The sequence below is a fragment of the Pygoscelis adeliae genome, unplaced genomic scaffold (genome assembly GCF_000699105.1).
Source record: "Pygoscelis adeliae isolate BGI_AS28 unplaced genomic scaffold, ASM69910v1 Scaffold353, whole genome shotgun sequence".
Classification (NCBI taxonomy): Eukaryota; Metazoa; Chordata; class Aves; order Sphenisciformes; family Spheniscidae; genus Pygoscelis; species Pygoscelis adeliae.
Genome location: NW_008824445.1, coordinates 1,566,208 through 1,590,428, shown reverse-complemented (window position 1 = coordinate 1,590,428; position 24,221 = coordinate 1,566,208). Strand labels below are relative to the sequence as shown.

The following is a 24,221-nucleotide window of genomic DNA, read 5'->3' as shown; positions in this document are numbered from 1 at the left end:
GATTCTATCTATACGGAGATGAAAGTTCGTTAGTAAGAATATAAAATAGCTAAAAGGCTTTGCAAAAGTTAACTCTCAGATTAAATATAATTAGGTATTTTTCCTGAATGCCTCGTGTGTGACATTAGGAGGGACAGACAGTCTCTGTGATTATCCCATGTTGCTTTTTTTCCCTGCAGCATAATCCAGCCATTGGCTGTTCTCTGTTTTTAACTGGAAAATTGTGATTGCTGTGCTTTATATGTGTATATGGCTTTGTTTCACTGCTCATCCTTGCCAAATCTGCTCACTCCACGAGCATTGATTCTGCTCCAGCGGAGGAGTGAGAGTGTGGCTGGAGGTAAGTCACCCCCCCGTTGCATGGCAGTCTAAACTTTTCAAGGAATCACAGATTGAAAAAGAAAGAATGAAAAATATATTCAGACATTGATTCTGCCACCCATTTCTTTCTAACCAATGGTTTTGCAATCACATTTTGCTATTAAAAAAAAATAAATCCATTTTTCCCTCTGTAGCAGCTGTGTGGAAGACTAGGAGTCAGCAGGTAGATATATCCAGAGAAACATGCATTTGGGTTTCTGTTTATGCTCCTTTTTAACCCTGTGTCAGCACATCTGATTGTGCAGCTCTCTTCCCTGTTCCGAGGAAAAAAGGAAACTGATTAAATAGCAAGTGCTTAAATTAAATGTGATTAATTTGCTTTTATATCCCCTTCCTCTCTCCCATTCCCAGTGACTTCAGACTTCACTCTGCACAATGAAAGGTGCACACATTAAACCAAACAGCTAACTTTGAAGTTCGTGTCAGTCTTTTCACATTTTTGCATTTAGGTTTCACCATCATTTCTCATACTAGCAGTATTTTGACTTGTACTTGTAACTCTTCTATTTATATTAAAGGCCACACAAATTATTTTGTGTTATTTCTGGCCACAGTTCCTTTATTCCTTTGGACACAGAAGAATTGCAGCTAATTTTTCAATTTTTTTTTAGTGAGTCGTAAAGGCTCGGAAACCAGAGGGCAAATAAAGAAATTGGAATTATATTTTATTTATTTCAAGCCCAAGTACTTTCAAGCCCAAGTACTATGATATTTTAAGACTGAACTCATGCTATTTGCAAGCTCAGAGCTGACAATAATGTACTACAACCGAGGAAATTTGCTTTGGAGCATTTTCAGTTCCTCTGCACCACCATGTATCTAGCCCCACCAGCTGCTTCTAAAACTTGCACTTCAGCCGCCATAATCTTATCATTAAAGGTGGATTTAAGTTTTAAGAACCAATGAACAAACCTTTGTGCTTGCAACCAGAAGCTGGGAGATGACTCTGCATTTAAGGTGCAAGCTCAGCTTCACTCCAGCGTTGAGTACTAATCCAGTATAATCGAGTATTAGGTGGTATGAACTCACAGCAGCTCCTTTAGAGAGATGCATCTCTTCGCATTATTGTTCAGCTGCTGCTTTCTGACTTTTCAAATCCCTTCTATGTTGTTGTTTTTGTTTCCTATCCTTGCAGTGGTAACACGAGGAAAAAGCTGAATTTGACCACATCCATGAGGATGTCAAGCATTTAGACTTTATTGGTTTAGAAGCTTACTAAATTTAAACAGAAGCATTAACATGGCCTTAGGCTCTCTTGACAGTTATAAACTCTTCCTTGGGGGGATTTCTGTAATGCTTTCTAATCAGCTTAAGGAGTTAATTAAACAGCTGTCACTTAGCTTCTTAATTCTGAGACTTGATGCTAAATAAGATTTGAAATTAGTTATGCATGACTGAAGCATGGATTCTCTGATATAAATAAGATGGCTGCTAGCTGAAGAGGAGGAAAATCTAGGCCTTTTTTAAATAAACAGTGAAAAGATTCAAGGTGTGGTACCCTGGATTAATGCTCTACAGGCTGATGAAAAGAAAAGAAGAAAAGGAAAATGGAGGATATTAATGAGTGCCAAATGGGGCGGATTTTCTGGCAGCTGTTCATTCTCAGTTGGTGGCATGCCCTGGACTTCAGGAGATTTCAGTGATCGGTTTTTTCTCTTCCCTATTGCAGTCTGTACACAGTAAACCTAAAAGCCAGGATACCTACTGAAAACAAAAAGGAACAGGCTTGATTTTAGAAGTTAGATATTTAGCCTGCAAAAATACATTCCACTACTATAATGAAAACTGTAACTGGAGATCTGCTGTGCTTATAGAACATGTATTATAGTGTTGTGGAGACTTCTTAATACTTTTTTCCTTGTGTATTGTAGTAGGACAAGCACTTCTCCTGAAGGGTATGAGCTGCAGATCAGTCCAAGTTATTTTGAGGAAACACGTCTGCAGGTCTTTTTTGAAAACAAGCTGGTGCCTTGCTCACTGCTGCTTGTAGCGTTGTGAGGGCTAACAGGGATTTGGCGTTAAAATGATGTGTTGAATCATGCTGAAACACTTTTGGAAAAGAATGTTGACAGTACTAAATTTTTCTTTGTCACATAAATTTGACATGGGGCCTCAAAGCTAAGCGTTAGTCATGTATTTCTTTTAAAAGTCATTATTAATACAAACATTAGGAAATATTGTGTACACAGAGAGAACTAGGGGAAGAAAAAAACTCCTTAAGGTTTATAAAGATATTGTTAAAGTCCTTTCTTTCACCTCAGAAATTATAAGGCAAAAGATATCTGAAGGGAAATTAAATTGCAGGGAAGCTACCAATTAAAATTGAAAAAACTAATAGGTATTCAGTTCTGCATTCCTACTTAAATAGATGCTTACTGTGTACATCTTCTGAATATGTTTCTGCTGGAGGGCGTAATATGTTCAGTTATTTAATATGAGTCTCTTCAGTAGGCGAAGAATGCTCACTCCAGAATCTTCTTTAAAAGTATTACTATTTTTTTAACATGGTAGCAATTTCAGAATAAAGATTACCTGGTCTTCCATTTCTGTTACATGGAGAAAGATGTTTTTTTCTGATTATTATTTCATTTTATTATTTGGGGGGGCGGTGTTTGTGAATTATAAAGATATGCTACGTAATAGTTAGAGAAAGTTCAGCATCTTTTTAATAGCTGCTCAGGGAATCAACTTTTAGCCGTTAGAATATTTGGCTATAGCTGTGCAAAAGCATAACTATTCCCATCTTGCAATGCCCAGACATCATATCTCCTATAATCCATGTTAGTTATGGATAAAGAACATAATATTTCTTCAGACGATTCCTTTATCACTTAAGCAGCAAAAAGTAACACTTTTAAATTAGAAACTATTTAGATTTATAGCTTTTACATGCTGAGACTCTGAACTATAACTCTCTGTATAGCTAAATAAGTATCATGTTTGTTTCCTAAAAATGAAATAATTTTTATATGCTTTCACTAGGGGAACATTAAGCCCTTTCTAGCCATTAAACAAATGACTGAATAAGCATTTTACTCTGCCCCTGCTGTGTAAATCGGTGTAAATGGTTATTATGCCTCTGTGTTCAAGGGTGGGATGCAAACCAGGTGCCTAAAGAAATCATCCTCCAAGTCCATACAGGTAGAGGTACTGAAAACTCTGCAAACAGAATGTACAGCTCCGTTACCCTCGTGTAGACTAGCAGAGCTTCAGACCATTGCCAGCTTGCTTTGCCCTTCTTTTACTTTAGAGAGGTATTGGGTGGATTTGTTTTCCTGGGACTGAACAAGTAGTTGCTGATAGAAAGTCAGAAAATCGCCACAGACATTTATATGAACTCCAGGCATTACTTCTTGCCACCCACCTCCCTCATTTCCTTTGGAGAGAGAGGGGACAAAGATTGTTTTGGAGGTTTTTTATGACTGACTAAGAGTCAGCAATACTGTCACATGCTGGGCATTGTGCTGATACTGACTAAGCACAGTTCTGGAAACACTTTGGTTCTGAACATCTAGAACATGGATGCAGACAAAAACTACAAAACTTTGAATCTGGGGTCTTTGATTTTGGATAGAGACAACATATGAATTTGCTTCCTTACCTTAGAATGAGGTATGAATACGCTCATCTCCTTGCATTTAAGTGCTCTCATTGAAGTCATTGCGATCATTCACACAACTGGGTTAAGCACAGATCTGTCGGACTGTAGCCTCAGATAGAAAGCTCTGGGGCAGGACCTGAGACCATGTTACTGAGCTTTGAAGCCAACAGAGACTCTGGACATGCAGAAATTCCCTGTGGATTAGATGTGCTATGCACATGCTTTTAGAGAAGGAAAACAGGGTAGTGACAGTGAAACAGCTGAGTACTAAGTAGCCTGTTTCTACATGTACTTCTAGAATGTGGCAGGTACCAGATACATTAGGATGCAGACTGTATTCAGAATATCCAAAGCCAGCACTTGGAAAATTCAGAAACTTGAAAGAAATTCTTCAAGCTTGTGAGAATCATTCTCAGTTACTAGCTCTTGCCAGGGGAAATTACATTTGCCTTTGGTAAGCAGACCTCATTAATCACACTGTTTCAAAGGCTTGGTTATTAAACTTCCCTTTGCTTTATAAAGTAATTGCAAGGGTCATACTGTAATGTATCAACTGGAGGAATAAGGCCATTCCTGTTTGAGGGAGCAGGTCTTCTCAGCTTGGTACAAGGTGCAAGTAGCGAGGTATGTGGTATGGCCTCAGTTAGTCCCAATGAAATGAGATTCATGCCCAAGTGTTTGCAAAATCAGGACCTAATGCCTGGATTCTGAAATTATCATGGATGCTTAATAGCACTTGTTCTGTCAAGCTGCCCCCATTTGCAGCTCTGTGGAGCCTGTAGGAGAGTGGCAAAAGTATCTAAATAACCTGCATGCAGTAACTTTGCTGCAAAGCCCAGATCTGAAAAAAATAAAAGAACCTGGAAACTTAATTGCAAATCTTTCTGAGATCCCAGTTGCTTGAATAATACATACTCTACTGAGAACAAATGCGCACTCAAGACAGAAGGGCCTTATAGTACAGGCAGATATTGTCACCTTTGTATGAGTTATAATTTCAAAATATCTGAAGGGCTTTTGTGCTGAGGGAGGGAGAGGATTTTCTTCTTAAGTTCTCCTTTTGTGAAATCCTATTTCACCCTCCCCTAAAGATCATGGTGAGGATGGGGAAACTTTAGCAAAGCAGCTGTCAAAAGACCAGGAGGTTTTTTTCTTTCTTTCTTTAAATATTGCTTTGAGTCCGAATAAAGTGTCTCTGTTTCTTTAAGTAATAGGAAAAGGTCTTTTTGATCCGTATCCTTTAGATGAGAGAAATCCCAGCTTCTCCTCTTTAGCCCAAGAGGCAGTAGGGGGAGTCGTCATCTTCTGGTAACTTGGTTTCAATCTCCCACTTCGTTGTCTTCCACAAGTAGAATGAGGTTAGTCTCAGAGCTCATAGCCTGAGCTATTTAGATAATGAGACGTTAGCACTTGGGGGGCTTTGGAAGCCTTTATTTCACAAGAGCCAGCTGAAATCAAGAGCCTCTTGTTCTATGGGATAGTCTGTGATTTGCAGGCACGGTTCTGAAAAGCTCAAAGACCTTTCCAGGAACGAGCAGAATCTTGCAATTAGGAGCAGAAGAATTCAGGCACTAATTTGTGCTCTCTGTGTATCTTGGCACAAGTCAGTGATATCTGTTGTGTGAGACTGGTGTGACACCCAGGTAACGGAGTGCTGTTTAGTCTCGTGCTCTTCATATAATCAGAACTCAGCGCTTTTAAATTAGAAGTGATAAATCAAACAGAAGGAATGCCTTTTGCAATAATCATCACAAAAATGACGTACCAGTGGCACAGGTCACTACAGAGCTCGTTTTGTTTAAAGAGCCCAGGCCCTTCTCAGCATCCTTCCTTTTTGGGAGAGGATGGTTTTGCATGAGTCTCATTAAAAGGTGAAGAATGAGTTGTGAACAAGTGCTTGCCCACTGTTACCCAACAGGATAAGTCCTATAAAACCTGATGAGGGCCTGATTCCCTACAGTCCTGTCGTACACAGCCATTTACGCAGGACCAGAACGGTGGTACTCTTAAACTAATTCCCTAGGAGGCAGAGCAGGGGAAACCAGATCTTATCTGCCATGACAGCCAGTGCCACTAGCCCATTTTACAGGCTGTGAATTGGGAGACTTAAGTTGAATCTGCCAACTTTGCATCCCAAAGAGCAGCCTAAAGCCTGCCTCTAAGACTGGAGTTGCTTCCATATACATGGCCAGCCTGAGTGTCCAACTGAACTAACGTGCAGTCAGAGGCCGTGCTGGAGCACGCCCTGCATGCCAGATGGTTTAATGTGCTACCAGGTGGCTTTTGTAGCAGCTATTATCCCTGTGCAGGCTGTCTACAGACTGGAAGTTAGAAAGTGTGCGTATTGCAGAAGACACCCCCCACTGCAGAGGCTTGTAAAAGATCACCCAGGAGATTTGGGGCAAAGCAGATTCCTCACTTGGATTCCTCAATCCAGACTTGTTCCCTAGCAATTACACAGTACTTCTTTGGTGTAAATGTTGACAGTATTTGTCCAATAGTGTCATATAATTTCAGTATTTGTAGAAAACCTTTCAGAAAACAGTTTTGTGGGTAAAACAGCAAGACACTATTTTTATGTGATCAGCAAGATCACTAGTGAGCTCCTCAGGATGGAGATTTCATTAGTGCTAGGTGCAAGGTATATCTTGTTTATGTGGTGCAGGGTCATTCCTCGGGTGTTAGGTTGCTTTGACGCTTGATGAGCATTCATGAAATAGCAATTAGGGCACGACAAATATCTTAACAGCCCTGAATCAGAACTGGGAGTTTGGTTCCAGGATTGAAGGGAGGAAATTTGTCTTTTCTGCCTGCTGCGCTTGGAACAGTTCTTGGCATAGCCATTAGAAATTAAAGTAAAGCTGAATCTAGGTGGTACTAATGAATCAATAGCAAAATATATTAACTAAAGGGGCTTTTTTTGATCTCTTTAGGAAGCAGAGATCCTGAATACAGCTATTCTCACGGGGAAAACAGTGGCTGTCCCTGTCAAAGTGATCTCAGTGGAAGATGATGGGACTGTGACTGATCTTCTGGAGTCTGTGGAGTGCAGGTCATCAGACGAAGATGTCATTAAGGTAGGAACATAGTGCTCCATTGCACAAAGGCAGAAGCCCTGCAAAACAGTGGTGTTCTCTAACGTGACAAGTTCTTTCATCTTCCTAACTGTTCTACTGCTGGAAGACAAAGGTTTATTATCACTGTTACTTACAGGTTGGTTCAGCGGAGCAATAAAACAAACACAAAATCTCACCTTTTCCATCTTGCATGTCAAATAGTTGGAACTGTCACTTCCCACTTTTGAAGTATTTTTGGAGTTCACTCTACCTTTACCTTTTACTTTTCTGCTATATGGGCTGTGTAGGTTCAGAAATGCTGTCAGCTCATGTCCTAGAGAAGGAGGTCATTCCTCTGAAGTTGGTTTGCCACATTGGAACAGGAGCTGTATGACTCAAAGTTTGGGTCTTTTCTTGGTACTGAGCCAGTAGTGTATTGCAAACAACATTAGCTTTAAATTTGGAATTTTCTTTGTTCACAATAGCTAGTAGGGTGTCTCACAGGAAACATGTTGGCCGCCAATCATGGACTGGGAACTACTGGATAAGACACGAGCAGTGGATTTACTCTGTACAACAGCTCTATAGCCTAAACTTCCTTGAAAGAGAAATGCTAGGCAGTGATATACCGCTACTGTTTTGACTCACAGCGTGTACCTTCCTAGCCAGTGGGGAGGAGAGAGCCTGGAGGGATGCCTTTACGTGCGTTTTTTTTTTTTTATTACTGAAATCTTAGGGTCAGTCTGGACCCTCAAAAAAATTGCTGCTTCTTGAAGGCTTTCAACTTGTACCAATATTACTACTAAAAGCTTGTAAGAAGTCCTGCGTATTCCTACTCAGCTTGGATAATGGTTAACACGCATTAATGGTAACGGAAGGACACGGTCGGCAGTGATGATTGTGGGAAATACAGCGGAAAGTATTCCAGCATAGTGACAGAAATGTTGGCTTGTCTACAGCAGCCTTTATCTTTTCACAAACTTATCTGTGGTTGTCACTTGAGAAAAGGAAACGAGAGACATGACTACAAATAAAAGTTAAAATTGAATTTTTTTAACATAACCAGCATGTCACAAAATGATTACAAATACTACAGGCCACTCCTCCAGCTGCTGGAAATCACTGTTATCCCATTAACTTTTGTGAACTGCACCATATTGAGGACTTGGCCTTTGTGAAATTTGTCTTAGCCTAAAGCTGACTGGAATGCTAAGCTTTCTCCCTGTTATGTTAGTTCATTTTATTTTGGATTCAAACAGCTGAGGGTAGTGTTTAGCTCCAAAGCAAGCCTCCCTGGGCCCCATTAGCTGAAAAAGACTCTTCCTAGTGGACATTTTTTGCCTTTATAGGCAAAGATGAGTGTAGGTACTTGGTTGTTACTGTCATATGGGCAACTGTTGGGAGTTTGAGACATACCTACACGTTTAGTAACTTCATGTCACAGAGGGAGTGACAACTTGGAGCAGGGTAATTGAAGAATAGAGCTGGGTTATGGGTTTAAATGATCTTTCTTGAGCTATCTCTAAACAGATTTTAATCCCACCCACCCACTCCACCCCCCCAAAAAAAAAAAAATTGCAAAGTTTACACTCACTGGACTTAAGTAACTTCATGATAATTTCTTATACACATGATAAACCCAAGCAATTTAAAAGTCCAGCTTTTTTTATGCTTCCCTTTTAGAATCTACCTGGGGTTTCTATTTATCTGAATAGCCACCATGCTGGTATTTTCTGATTAAACGTGTCTTTCTGGCTGTCTTAATCCAGACTTTTTTTTTTTACTTCTATGAAGACCTTTTGAATCTGCTATATCTGCCAAATATAGCAAACTGATGGATTGAATCTAGGTTTAAAAACAGAAAGAAATTATTTGGGGTCCTTGCCCTGTGTTGTGGAAGTTAATGGACTAAGTCTTCACTCACTAACTCACTCATTAACTAACTTCTTAGTTTTTTTCAGAGAACTGGAAAAAATAATTCAAAAGCAAATATATCATTTGGAAGATATTTTAAAAATCCATTTCATTTTCCAAAGTTTTAGTTTGTCAGGGTGATTTGGCATGTTCAATGGATATTTGTGAAATGGTTTTGGCTGATATAAATCTGCAACAGTTTGTAGTATACAATATGCTCAGCTCTGACCCTGGCAAAGAGGTGAAAGTGGTAGTACTGCTCAAGCGTATATCTGTCATTAATTGTAAGTACATGAATATACCAGTAAAGGCTTGTGTGCTTAATATTATTCACATGCATGCCATTGCACAGTGATGCTAATGATAGGCCCGGTGTCAAAACAGGAAATCACTAGTCAGAGATCAAGACATTCTGGGCTTCTGCAAACATCCCACTAGAGTTCACTCCTTCGCAGGAGGAAGGCAGGTTTCAGCAGCATTAAAATGAGTTGCCAGTTTAAAGTGAGCTCTTAATTGAAAATGTGTCTCTGAGTTTTCAGTTTACCTGCTCTGTTTCAGACCAAGCCTTATTCACAGACATCTTATCTAATGAAGATAAAGGTATATAATTACTGGCCAGCCTTTAGCATGCAACAGTAATTAGAGTTTCTGTTCTCTGGGCATTAGAGTAGTGAGTATAAAATGGAAGAAAACGTCTGCTTAAAATGCCCATTGAAATATAAAGATTAAAGATTACATTCCTTTGTGTCTTTACTGTTGCTGTTTTTCAATGCATCTGTCATGTAGCTTCTAACAGATTGATTACGTCTTTGTGGCTTAGCTTTTATTCCTATTTTTTTTGTGTTGATTAATGATGAGTTTAAGCTCATTTTCCTTGCAGAATGAGGATACCTCATTCTTATTTTAGTTTCAGGGGCCACATTTATTACTCACTTCTTTCATCTGGGACTTCAAAGAACTTTAAAGAGCCAGATCAAATTCTGCACTGACTTGTTTTCTGCCAAACTGCATCTACTTGAACTTGATTGAATAAGTCAGGACAGAATTTAGTCCGTTAAAACAATATTGTTACTGATAAATGATTGTCTGAAATGATTTGGTCCACCATGACAGAGTAACCATGCCAAAAAATGGAGGCATGTTATAGGCTCTGTTTCACAAATGAGGAATCTGAGACACAGAAAAGTTAAGGTGAGAATTTCAAAGTGCTGTAAAGAAGTTCTGACTATTGAAGTAGACGGTAAAACTCCTACTGCCCTCATGGAAGAGAGTCATTAGTGAGCAGACTTTTTTTGTTGAGTTGTTAATATGGATCAAATTCTCAAGATTATTGAAATCAAGAATGAGGAGAGGAGAGAGGAAAAACCAACATCTTTTAATCTTTCATTTTGAAAAGACATTTCCATTTCAAAATGACCATTTTTTCAAGGCTCAACAAAGCCTAAAAGTCTCCAAAGCAACACTTTCCAATGCTCTGCATTTTCAATTTGATGAGTTAATTGAAAATCTGCATTTTGGTTGCTCTGAAATGAAAACACCTTTAGATTCATTTTGTTTGATCAGTTAACTAAAAATTCCAACATATTCTCAGCTCTGTCCAGAAGCCACTTGCCAGAAGTCACACAGCGAATGGTGCCAACACTGGGAACAGGATACAGTTTCTCTGGCCCTTTTTTATACTACACTGTCTATTTTGTAGAAGACTCCATTCCAAATCTGTGTGTTATCCAAAATTACATGCTTTTCTAACAAAATACCTTTAGCTTATTTCCTTCTAGAGCACCTTGTACTTTTCTTAGATCTCAGATAAGGATGCAAACGGAGGGCAGGCATACTAACTTTTGTCTGTATTACAAGCAAACTCCTGGGGGCAGAAGGAGTGAAAGGAGGGTTGTTACTACTGATATCCTTTGCACAATGTAGGACTTGCCAGAGCCGTGGGGCTGTGTCCCATGTGCAGGGGCCGTGCAAGATGTTGCAGGGTGGCCTTTTGCTCTGAATTCCCATTTCCCAAAGCTCTACAACCAGTTCTGGCTGTGGGACGATTGCCTGGCGTTGGTGCTTGTCCTCTGCAGACTCTCATCTTTCTGGCTGTGTGTGAGGAGCGAAGCAGTAATGTTTTATCCCTGCTTGCTGTTTATCAAGCAGCTGTGGAGTTGCAAAGCCAGACTACTCCAGCCACAGCTACATGGTAGGAAGTTATTGCTGATCGGGTGAAGGGTTGGTAGCTGCTTTGTTCTGTTCACTTTGGACTGTATTAGAGGGGATAACAATGCACTGGCACTTTGTAAAGTATTACTGCAGACTAATAAATCTTGCAGTAACACTTAGTGTGGTTTTATCTGTGGCAAAATAACTTATTTTTAATCAAGTGACAGACTTTACGAAAACTGAAGTGTCAGAGCATTTAAAATAGCCTGAAGCAGACAGTGTTTTAAAACATTAAACTTTTAACAGCTGTTTCTTTTCTTCCTTACACTGGCGCACTTCAGGGAAAAGTTGAATTCTTCTAAAGGCAGTGGAGTGACAGAGGAAAAAATCAAAGGGAGAAGATAATTGAGTCTAGGATTTTATCTGCTCCTTAGTTTAGCATTGGCAGTTCCAGTGCTGCAGATTTCACAACCATACTGCTAGTGGGAGTCCATTTGATATTCTTTTTACAACACATTCTTGGAGGCATGTGATTACAGAATTTTTCACTTCCAGCTTTCAAATGGAAAAGAAAACCATCACGGCTGCAGGTCAAAGGCCTGGGCCCCCAAAACAGAGGTACTGCAAAGATACACAAAAATTTAAAAACGAGAGTATGAAGAATCCCACTTTCCCTGTGATCTCTTGAGCTTAAGCCAAGCTAAGAGTGATTTGAGATGCATGTTATGGCTTAATTGAGTCTAAGAGCTCACCTAGTCAAAAGGGGGAAGCCAAGTATTCACCCTTTCCTGGCGCTTGCTCCAGTGAATTAATTAGTGGAGGGAGAAGGACAGAAGGAAGAGAAAGCATCCTGCATTGGGGCAAAGCAAAGTGAGAGAGGGGGAAGAGTGAGGAAGAGCAAGCCCTATTTCAGCAGTAGTGATCGATTAAACTAGCTATCCAGAATGTGGAATATCGCATTTGGGTGAGGTTGTCGCATGGGTTTTGGTTGCTCAGGGTTCAGAGGATCCAAATAGAAGGAAAAAGCAGATGTAATCACATAGTTTGTTGAATGATATCAAAGAAAATACTTGCCCATCAACAAATGGGATTTTGTCGAGATTGAACACTTGCATAGAAGAGTATGGTTGTGTAGGGCTGAATTTTACAATGGGAAAATAAATCTCTGCCTTGAGGGTTCGGTGAAGATCAAGTTCCTGCCATGGTTTTCCACAATATAATGTGCTTTCTCTCACCAGCTGAACTGCCTTATTCCATCCCAAATCATTTTGATCTGTCTTGAAACAAACATTTGATTTAAGTCAGCAAATGGCTGTTTTTCTTTTCTGCGATGTCTAAACATTTCATTTTTATAGAAAATGATGAAATCATGTGCTGTCATTTCAACTCAGTTTCAGTATTCCTGACATCAGAATCTTTCTGAACTGTTCACCTTAGGATGAAGCAACTGTGAAAAAGAAAATACTTTTTCTGATCTACTCTAGTAATCAGGGGAAGGACAAACTCAGAAAAATGCTCTGTCAAAAATAAAAGTTGTAATAATAACTGTTGAGTTCAGTCCATGTGCTGTTGATGTTGGTTATAAATGGAGCAGAAACAATTTTAATCTCTCTCTGGTATGAAAAGCAGACATGGCAAAGATGAGTTCTGAATGTAGAACTGATATAACAGTCCCACATCTCCCAGGAATCATCTGAAACTCACCAAAAGCTGTTGAAGTTACTGGATTTCTCTCTTTCATATTCTGCCAATTCATTATTCTGATGTGAATCTTGAGAAGTAACAAGGTTTTTGTGGAGTCGTTTGCCTTTTTGTAATCATCCATACTGAAAATCCCAGTGTGACTGCTACAGTTGCTGTTGACTACAGTTTCTTTATATTTATGAAAGACTATAAGCTTATAAGGTACAAAACTTCTTTGTAATGGAAAAATCCAAATAATTCCTGAATTGAGACTTCCTCAAAATTCTACAGAAGATACCCAGAAATCTGTGTCTCTGTGCTTAATGGGAAAGAATATGTGTTCTTGTAGAGCCAGGGGTGATAATCTCTTTCTTTCTGTGGGTATTTCTGTTCCTTTATTGGGAGGAATATGTCTATATCCATAAAAAGAATGAGACAAAATCTAAAGAATGTCCAAACAGTGATGCCAAAGGGGATCTGAGTGAGCAGATTTAATCTTTTGCTGAACCCAAAAGGAGTCGATGAATGTCCCTAATGTGTTAAATGATTGCTAAGGTGCAATTCTGTGACTGTTTAACTAACATGGAGCTGCATTCCCGTCTTTCTGCTGGCCATGAGTGCAGCTGAGTGAAAATGAATCAATTTTTTTTTTTTTTTGGTGAATGAGCTGTCTGCCTGCTCAGCTCCCTGCTTGAGTTCATTTCAGATGCTCATGATGCTCGTGTCAGCACTGGGAAAGAAGTGACATCGGAGTGGGAATCGGTAGCTGAGGGTGAGAGGTGGCCAGGAGTGCTTCTTTCTGTTGTGTATTCGTTTAAGCGACGTGAAATTATGGCTTTGCACAGGCATTCCCATGCTGTCACATCATTAGTCTGATACCACCCATGTAAAAGGCTTATCCTGGCGCTGTGCCTGTGAAACCCCCCAGTGAAGATGCTCAGAAACTATCGTGAAGAGGATCTTCCAAGTGGCTCACCTATTTCTGAGTGTCAGATTTGTACAGCAGAAGATAGCCGTGTAGGAATGTCAAAATCACCTTGCCTTTCAAAGGGGATTAGGGGCCTTACTTTTTTTAGCTGCTTTCAAAACCCAACTCACTGTATACTGAATCCCAGCATTGAGAAGTGCTCCATCATCTCAATGAAAAGAGATTGGTTGATCTCTAGAAAAAATGTGCCGAGGAAGTAAGGAACAGACAACCTGCATACAAAGGGAAATCAGCTCTCTTCTTTCTTCCACTGGGCTAAGCCAGCAGTGCATCACTGAAGCACATGATGTTACACTGATACAAATGAAAGCTAAATTGGGCCCAGATCATCCAATAGCACCAGTTTCCAAAACAGGAACTTGCATTAATCATTATAAGTTGTGATTCTTTCTCTTAAAAAGTTCCCTTTAGCTTTAAAACTCTTTGTGTTCCAGTGACCGTCTGCCACTTTCTTTTAGAAGATGTGGTATTTATAGCTCTTCGTGACTGCACTAAGCCATCCTCCAGATCATGACACAAAACTCTGTGTTGCTTTGTTACCACACAGGAAAAAGTTACAGTATGCCATATAAATTACTGTCTTTGCAGCCCAATTTGGGATTTTTCTGGACATATCAGATACAGCATTAGACACTAAATGACTTTGCTTTTGCTTATCATTTGGAGGACTGTCCAGTTATTGTATTAGCTATGGAAGGGGATTAGTCTTATTAAAATAAAAATGTATGTGACAAGATATTTTCAGCTGATTTAAATATGCTTAGATCCCGTGACTGTATCAGTACTATAGTGATTAATATTAGCTGAAGATGAGGCTGGTGATCTGGAGTTAGTAGAGAAACTGCTGGTCCGATCTGAAATATCCTGAATATTAGCTATGGGATACTTGGAGGAATTCTAGAGTTCTCAGAGGCAATTGGAAGAGCGAGGGGCTTATTTAGGACATACATGTATGAAGGAAAAAAAGAGCCTACAAGTGTTAGGAAGGCTAAGAGGTTGAAAGGACGCAATGAGCCCGAACTTGTAATCATGTCCAGTTCTCTCTTCTTCATTGGTAATGACGAAAGGAAGTATGCTCTAGCGGTTAAACCGGGGCTGGGATTTTAGGCATTACAGATTCTAATAAGGGCTCAGTCTGCATACAGATGTGACACTTGATTTTCATTTCATTTGCCTCTGCCTTAATAAGATTGGATAACAATTGGATAACCCATTGGATGGGTTTTAAGATGCTGTATTGAAATGTGCTGGTTATAGTGTGGGCTCTGGCATACGCTTTCAGCTGTGACATCGGTGTGCTATTGTGATCTTTGGCATGTCATTTATCTGATCTGTCTTAGCGTAGACACATACAAAAGATGTATAATGGTTCTGAATTACCTTGACAGATAAAGAGCATTAATACTAAATCCTTGAAAAATGCTTTGAGATCTTTGCATAAAATGTACTATCTGAGCATCATCATTGTGATTGTTAATAATATACATAACCCTAACTAGGACAGAGTGCAGACTCTTTAGGAAGCACTCTTGTTTAATTTAACTTAATCACAGCACATGAAAATGACTGTCATGATAAAATATTAGTGGCTGAGTAAGGATTTAGAAATATTTCCAGATTTCTCATGTAACAGAGTCTGTGCAGGTCTACTGACCGAAGTTTTCTTCCCTTTTATCCACTCTCTGGACCATTTTGCATTACTTTCTAGGACCTCGTTGAGGCAAGCATGTAACTCTTTCTGCCTGAAGCTTAAAAGGCAAGGACTTCGTACATCAGGCCACAGGCTAAATGAGTTGACTTAGGCAAAGTAAGTTTCAGACCTTTGTGGCTGATCCACTTAGACAGGGTACTTTTCAAATCATTTTTTTATTCTGTTTTAGGCAGATAATCGTGCTCACTATTTACCAGACCAAGGATTAATTAATAAGGAGAGAAGAAATGTAGACAGAAATCTAGAGGGTGAACAGTTCCCTTTGGTACCATGGAGAGCGATACTTGAATTTCTGAGTGCAGTCAGAGCACTTCTAAATTCAGGAAGAAATCTTGCAGATCATGTCCTGCTACAGGAAACATCTATATCCACAGAGCAGGTTTTCATGTCTCTCTTCCCTTCCATATGGGTGCAGGAAAACGAATCTAAAGACAATGTATGGGAGGTGATGTGTCCACCTTTGGATATACTTCTCCCTCCAGTGCTTGACTCTGTTAGCTGCTGTTGTCACTTACATTCAGCTAGTGATACCCAGCCCACCATCATCTTAACTGAGCCTCATCTCTCCCTCCTCCTGCGGTTCTTCTGTAGTGGCTATCCAGCTGTTCCGTACTGACTGTTGCTGCTGCTTTTGCTATTTTTCTGTGCTTGCCATGTCTTAAATATTTTTCTCTGTGTTTCTGCCCTTACCTACCCTTTGGGTTGCCAGTTTTTAACCTTCTTGTATCAGTCCCATTGCCAACCTTTTCTGAAAGTTTCCAGACAATAAAATACCTAGTGGTATCCTAACATCTCATAAGCACGATTGGCTGCATGTCCAGATCCTGCAGTTCCTTATTTAAGATTTGCAGAAGTGCTCAACTTCCACTTAGGGAGCTAGGTAAGCTTCAGCAGAGGAAATGTATCCTATGAAGGGCCAATTCATCCTTTTCCGGATATGTTTTTGGTGTGGCATAATCAAATAAAAAAAATTGCTATCCTTAAATAGCTCAGAATGAGTATGTTTTGGGGGCAGATGTTTTTGCATTGTTTCATTCTGTCAAGTGCAGTGTAGTCCTGGCTTGTGCTCTCAGCACTTCCCTGGTTTTCCGTCATGACTTTTGGCTACCCATTTACTTGTCCTCTTTGCAGTTACTTATAGAATTGACATAGTACTTCTGAAGGATTTCCAAGAGCATGAGAAGGTAAACAAGTAAAACACATCTGAAAAGCGCTTTGAGATGTCAGAATACAAGGAGTTATCTGAGTCCAGTTTATTATCAAAAATACTTACCTGTAATAGTTCTCATGCTTTACACGTGTGACAGGATCTGGTCTGTTGCCTTTTCTAAGGTGATGGCACAGCTGTTGTATTTGTTTGTAGGAGACAATAGTACTATTATTTTTCCCACACCAGCTACCCATAGAAATGCTGTACAACTTTCCTGTTTCAGCCTTATTTTGCATCATTGCCTTGTTTAACTGGTTATTGGATGATAAGCCTGATTTTTGAAGCTATTTAGGCATTCCAATCCAATTAATTTAATTAGGAATTAGAAACCTAAGCACCTACAAAAACTGCTGTTAATGACTCTTCAATTTTAGTTAAAAGTATAACAGTGTATTTAGAGCAGGTGGGTATTATAGAAAGCTGATATTTTCTCCCAACATATATAATCTCTTCCATTTAATAACAATTAAAAATAACCTGATTATTTGCAAGCAGGTAATTATTTTGCAACTGTAAAGGGTTTTTGTTTGAGTAAATTTAGGGCATCTTCTTTAGACTTTGGGATTTGAGTGCCTTCAGCAATTTCTTTTAGCATTTGTGAGCATGTGAAGAGCTGTTGTAGTGTTTGAGATTTTGTGCAGACCTGGAGCTGATACCAAAATGAAACCTGTGAACATGACGTTCCATTACATGCTCCATTTCATTCTACTAAAAGCCAGAGAGGGAGAAGTGAAACTTCAGTAATGAAGGAAAGTATCATTTGCCCTGGTCACTAGGCATCTAAAGGCACAATGGATGTGTACTAAACTACATTTTATGCATTGTCTGTAAGCATTAGATTAATTGCACTTGACTATCACTAAAAGAAAAATTCAGGGCTAGTCTCACATGCATGCATACAATTTCTGCTAATGATTAGATCTCATTTCTGCCACTGAAAATCCAGAGTTAACCCAGTGTAGTTAATGGGATTGCTCTCCACTTTATTTGATGAAGAGAAGAGAAAGTCGGGTCCTTATTGGGAATTTTTTTGTAAGTCTAAGCACAGCTCTCACCATCACTGGATGGTTTCGTTTGGCATCAGCTTAATGCTGAAAGCAATCAGCCAGAGCCAATTTTAGCTGTTTCAGTGCCATAGCCATAAGTCAGCCCAAGTTTCCTTGGAAGTTCTTCACACATTTTGATGATGCTGAGCTAAGTTTCAAGCTTGTAACAAATCTTGAAAGCAACTGTTTCCCTAGGGCTGAGAATTTCATCACAAGGATTTCACACAGGCCTGCAGATGGGATAAGAAACGGCCCCTCTGGCAATACAGTTGTATGTACTATACTAATTTTTGAAGACACCTTGACAAGTAGTTTTCCTAATTCTGCCCTTTGTTCCCAGGTTAAACAATGTGTGTGTCTAATCTTATCTCCTGCTCTCTCTCCTCTAAGTAGATTCAGCTGGACTGCATTCATTGATATTTATTTCTTTGGAGCTCAGGCTGCCAGGAAAGCTATATGTAGGTATGAGTAACATCATCCTGTACTTTTTAGTGTCCAGTTCTGACAGTTATCGTCTGGTTTCTAGCAGGGCTAATTACTGATAAGCGTTTTCTTCATGGGCTGGTTGGTTGGTTTGTTGCTGTTGAGGCTCTGAGAAAACAGAGCGCATAAAATGAGACATTAAACGTCATAAAGTGTGCCTAACGCAGAAAAACTGTAGAAAAGAGAAATCAGAAATTACTTGGGGACATGAATGAAGATGATCCCAGAAGCACATTAGCTGGGGGAGGACTTCCTTCACTCAACAGCACAGGAAACAAATAAAGAAATAATCTCTTATTGTGCTGGCGGAGGGGAGATCCACAGTGAAAGGGTCTTGGTCTCTTTCCCACTCAGTCATCAGCAAAAGATGAGTTATCTGCTTTACACGCTGTCAAGGGTGAAATCATCAGCTGTTTACAAACTTCTAGTTTAAACAATTATGTTTAATCATATACTTTTGCCAGAGGTTAGTATAATATGTCAAGACAAAGTCAATCCTTTAGGGCCATAAGCTGCCCCTTATTTTACAACGGATATCCCCAGATGTGGTAATAATTAGCTTTGTCTGATCTGTCATTTACTCTGTTTTTGTTTAGTGAAAGGATCCAAGGAAGGATTAGAAAAACAACTTGATTGTAAGCCTGAGGTTTTCAATGCGATTTAAGGTCACTGAGCTTGTGTAGTCTAATGGGAGTTGAGCACACATTGGAAAATATAATTCAAGAGATCAGTTTAAGTGTGTGATCAGGATGAAATCTGAACTATCCCTGGTAAGGTCCGGCAGTAAGCAGGTGATGCCCACCGACGAAAAAGTAGAAAAACTCTCATCCACCAGCCAGCTGCAGTAAGTATAGAAAATTCTGCTGAATCCTCAGACTTATTACTCAGCTATCATTACATTTTCCTTTTGAAAAGGCTTTAGATGCAAAGTCGTCTCTTCAGACCCACCTGGTATCTGCAGCACACAGGTTGGAATTAAGAGAGGCACATTTATGTCTTCTGGAACCTAATCCCTGTGCAGACCAGTTTGCTGCTAGCAGATTCATGGGTGCTTCAGGCCTCTGCCCTAAGTTTGAACGAGTTTTAATGTGCTAAATCATAATAAGACCATCGCTCAGGCAGGCTTTTCTGGAGCTTGGTATGTTTTCTCTTCCTGGGAACACCCCCAACTTGGCTCTTTTGTCAGAAGCTGACACTGCAGTGGCCAGTCCCGTTATCTGTAAGTGGAAAAGCCTCATATGTTTTCTTTCCTCTTTATAGCATGACAGGAGTGCAGGTGGGCCAGAGCTGGGGGACCAAGACTGACCTGAGTATATCTCTGAGGATACTCGGAGATACTCCCTGCTCATCAAAGAAGGAAAATAAGGGGAAAAATGCTGAAAAGAATCCGATTCTGCCTGCACTGGTATCATTGTAAAACAGAGGCAAACTACTGAGAGTGGTTTTGTTACAGAGATACAAACGGGTATAAAATGAATGCCAGCTTCCTAGGGAATGGGGCACCACCATGATCTCCCACTGTCTAATTGTCTGTTCCACTAAACACTTATCTAGCTAGCCTAGGGCTTTTTGGGCATTGCATCAAGTCTTTCATTTGTTAGAGTCATATTCTTCCCTTTCACGTGAAATGTAGCCTGAAATACAGAAAAGAGCAGTTTCTGATTAAACTCCCGCCTAAATCCATTATAGCTTCTGAAGTCATTGGGACAGGAAGATAAAAGAACTGTAATGATCCCAATATGTAAATATAGACGTAAAAGTTTGTTTGGAGGGATGGAGGTTAGAGGCCAGATATCATGAAACCAAACATGAAGCTTCTTGGTAGAAATTGAATCAGTGCCTTAGTTATCATGGATTTTCATAAAAATAAAGTAATAATGCACATTCATGTTTCAGTTCATAAATGTGAAGTGACAGCCTATGAGTTAGCCGCTGAAATGATATTATAGACCCAAAAAAGAATAATAGAGAAAATTGAGAAAGCAGAAGAGGGAGTTGTAATAGAATTGGGCATTGGCATAAATATAAATCATGAAAGAGAGATTGATTTAATGGAAGATATGAAAGCCAGAAACTCAAGGTGTTAAAAAGATCATCTGCTATCTGGTAAAGAATCCCTAAGGCTACACAACTTTAGCTGAAACAGCCAGATTTACTTAAAGTAGATGAACTTTAGAATTGTTTGAGAAATAATGTATTACAAGGGAACACACTTCTGCAGTACACGCAGTCTATTAAGAAGTTGTGCAAAAGAGGAAGAAACATTGATCCATTGGAAAATTACCTTTGCTCATAAATTTTGTCAGAAGGTTTACAAGTAGATATGGGAATGAGAAATTGTTGTAATCCAAAGAGCCTAAATAGCAACATTTACATGCTGGCCACCTATAAAGATTTGGAAGAAGGCACTCTTGGTGAAAAGAATTGGCCGGGCTACTTCTGTGGATGGTGTTTTGTACATACAAAGCACGTAGGACACACACAGATGCCATGTGAGTGACGTCTCCATCTAAGTGTCTGCTCATGTGGAAAGATTTATTTTAGCTTGTGAAAGCCTTTCAGAATTCACACATATCCACCTATAAGTGCAAAGAAACTAAAATTTCCCTTGTCTGCACATGTCTGAGGAAGAAGGCTCAAAGATCCAGATGAACCCATGCTAAGATCTCCTCTCAATATCTGAGGGTGATAGAACAACTCTTTTTTAGTACTGCTTTATGCAGAAAAACATGGAAGCTAACAAGTTTGAAGTGTAGCTTGGTTCCCAGCATTCCTATAGGCGTGAATAACTACACGCTGAGATTTTGCAGCAATCACAGTTCTGTTGTAAATATCACATCTTTCATTTGCCTTCTTCCTCCATTATATGGAGTCCTGCTTTTCAAACATAAAAAGAAAAGTATTAGGGAGCCTCTTCTTAACTGTTGTATCTCAGACCGCTGAAATACGCACATACGTACACAAAGAGAGGGTGAGACACAGCAGAGAAGAGCCTAGGGAGGAACTATACATATCCTGTTATCAGCTTTTCTCTTTCTGTAATGTGATTTTGCATGGTGAGGATCACCTCTGCTTCTGAAAAAAAATTTTAATAATCTTAGCAAGTCCCTCATAGCATCTTCCTGAGGCAGACAACCCTTATTCACCTGAGGGGGAAATAGGGACTTTAATAACTCACCTAAAAATCTCAGAGCAAATAATTCTTGGAGAAGTTCAGAAGGCTTTGTGGAGCCCACTGAATGCCATCCTGCACAAAGAAGTGCTCCCTCTTTCTCAGTCTTACTCTCCCTGGGAATGGATGAGTGGCAATCATCAGATACATGCAACTTTTTTCATAGTAGGTCTTGAAGTTGAGTGCAACTGAGTGATGGCACAGGCAGGCTTCCAGCAGGAAAACAGAGGAGAGGGACAGGACGCCAGCAAACCTTGCAATCTGCTACTTTGAAGCCTCACTGACAAGTGCATGATTAGTGAGCACAGGGATACCAAATGAGTCTGGTCTCTGCTCTATTTTAAATAAAAAAGGTAAGTTTATGAGCAGCTGGAATTGCAGTACCAGGTTGAGCTCAGTACAATTGCAGTAATATTTAGCCCTTGCCGTCAGTTGTCCACTCAGCCCACTGATGAGTGTGAAGGATAAAACCGGAGTGAGCTCTTGCCAGCTCGCTGTGCTGAGAGCTTGGCATTAATATGTACATTTTTCCAGGGAACTTTGCATATAGTTGAGCTGTCCAGTTTGTTCACGTTGTCTGGAAACCAAGAGGAGAGGGCGCAGCTGCCCAGCTGCTCCAGGTGCCTGCAATGTAGGCCAGGGTATGCTTACGCAGGGGACTGTGCATTAGCATAAGTGAAGCACTAAAGGCTGAGTATGTCTGGCACAGCATCAACACTAAATACGTGAGTGTTGCTGGGTTTTGGCCATGAGGTCTTTATAAAAGAGCAAGTGTATCTGTGGAATGCCAGAGAAGAGCTGACAGGCTGCACTGTCGTATCACTTGCGTGTCCTGTAAAGTGAAACGCTCACGTATCCACCTAACTCTTGAACTAGCAATTTCTGAAGAGCCTCACTATAAAAACTGCTCCACTCATCTTCCTGGGAATTTATAGAATCATGGAATAGTTTGGGTTGGAAGGGACCTCTAAAGCTCATCTAGTCCAACCCCCCTGCCGTGGGCAGGGACATCTTCAACTAGATCAGGTTGCTCAGAGCCCCGTCCAACCTGGCCTGGAATGTTTCCAGGGATGGGGCATCCACCACCTCTCTGGGCAACCTGGGCCAGTGTTTCACCACCCTCAGTGTAAAAAATTTCTTCCTTCTATCTAGTCTAAATCTACCCCCCTTTAGTTTAAAGCCATTCCCCCTTGTCCTGTCGCAACAGGTCCTGCTAAAAAGTCTGCCGCCATCTTTTTTATAAGCCCCCTTTAAGTACTGATAGACTTAAGCTTAAGGAAAAAAGTCATCTTAGCATCCTGCTAAAACGTAAGGAAAATGGCTCTGCCCTTTCGTGTAGATGGGTGTGAGGGACTCAGACCTCTCTAACATAGTTCACAGATGTGGGCACTCGTAGCAAGCGAGAAAGCACCAGCCTCATGAAATGCACTTTTCTTGCCACCTTTCTTCCTCCCCTCTGAGCTGTACCTGCAAAGGTAAGTGCTGAAGATTAGCTGGTGCTGTGGTAGTACTTCTGGAAGCACTACTTTTGGGAAAACAGTCTGCATCCCCTGGGCTGATGTGTCTGGTCTGATTCTGAGCTTACTTAGACATGACTGAGTCAAGAAAGAGGAGTCAGTGCCTCAGGTTTGTTGTAAAAATTGATTAGTCTTAGGCTTGTGGCTGTGTAGTTGTGTGATTTGTGGCAGAACAGGAGATGGTCCAGGACTAAGGCTCCATCACCTGCCTCGTTCCAATAAATAGCAATAACTGAATTTAAAACTCTCCTAATTCCCCTTTCTGCTGCCCTATACCATGTGTGCTATTTTCGAGGGGACATCTTATTTTAGAAGGTTCCTTTCTACCAGCTCATATGTGAGTAACAGCAGCTACTCTTTCAGGGACTAGTGAAGATGTAACACGTCTCTAAGCACTGCAGGAGCAAGTGAAACTGCTGCTTGACAATTCTGTTACATATTTTCATAAATGTTTCTTTGGAGGTGGGAATATCTGTCTTTGAAAGGAGATGCAGGTCTCTCCAGGGTACTGCAGAACTCGGTGCAAATCCTGGTATTCAAAAGTCCCTCTCTTACACCTCTGACTCTAAAACCTGTAATGAATTAGACAGACGCAAGAGTAGTCACCCATCCTTTGTCTGTGGTGTAATCCTGATTTCCACAGAGGGATTTTCAGCATGAACTAGCAGAATTTGATGTCCACTTCTGATCATTTGGGACCTCAGCACCCAAGTCCTTCTAGTGTCCTTGAGAATCCCAGCACTGCTGTGCGAATCTGGAAGATTTTGCTGACTAATTAGACCATTCTTCAATTACAAGGCCAAATCCAGGTTAAAAGACTTCCTCATGGCTTCATCTGTTTTCCTCTTTGTGTCTTTGTTGCCTGCATCCAGAATGCATGCATGGAGCCGCTCTGCTTCTTCCAGCCTGTGCTGGGAGAGACAAGCTGCTGACTGGTACAGTTCTTCCATTAAGTGTCCAGAGTTCATCATAGGCTTTAAATAGGAGTTGGCTGGAAGAGGTCCAGCTACTGAGTACACAGACCCACGCCTGCTCATTCCTGTACCTTCTGAACCCTGGTGTCTTCACATGAAATACAGCTTCACTGGGGCTTCTGGATCAGTTATGCAATTTTGTTATTAACATCATCAACTCCTAAACACTGAGAACATGCAAGACGTGTCAATAACAGCAGGGTAGTATGCTTTCAGGTGGAGTCCCTTTCCCATAATCTGGCTATTCTTTCTTCTTGCTTGTTTGAAGATAGTTCAGATATCAAAGTTCAGGACTCAACTCGATTTAACGGTAAACAGATAACATGGTATGAGT

The 24,221-nt window shown here is 40.3% G+C and overlaps 1 protein-coding gene across 1 annotated transcript in view; it reads left to right on the top strand.

The window, feature by feature from the left end:
* Positions 1-24,221, top strand: part of TMEM132D (transmembrane protein 132D) — a 260,560-nt gene that overhangs the window by 211,420 nt on the left and 24,919 nt on the right. The window contains exon 5 of the mRNA XM_009320945.1: positions 6,916-7,059. Coding sequence (XP_009319220.1) covers positions 6,916-7,059 — 144 coding nt within the window. The remainder of the gene's footprint in view (positions 1-6,915; positions 7,060-24,221) is intronic.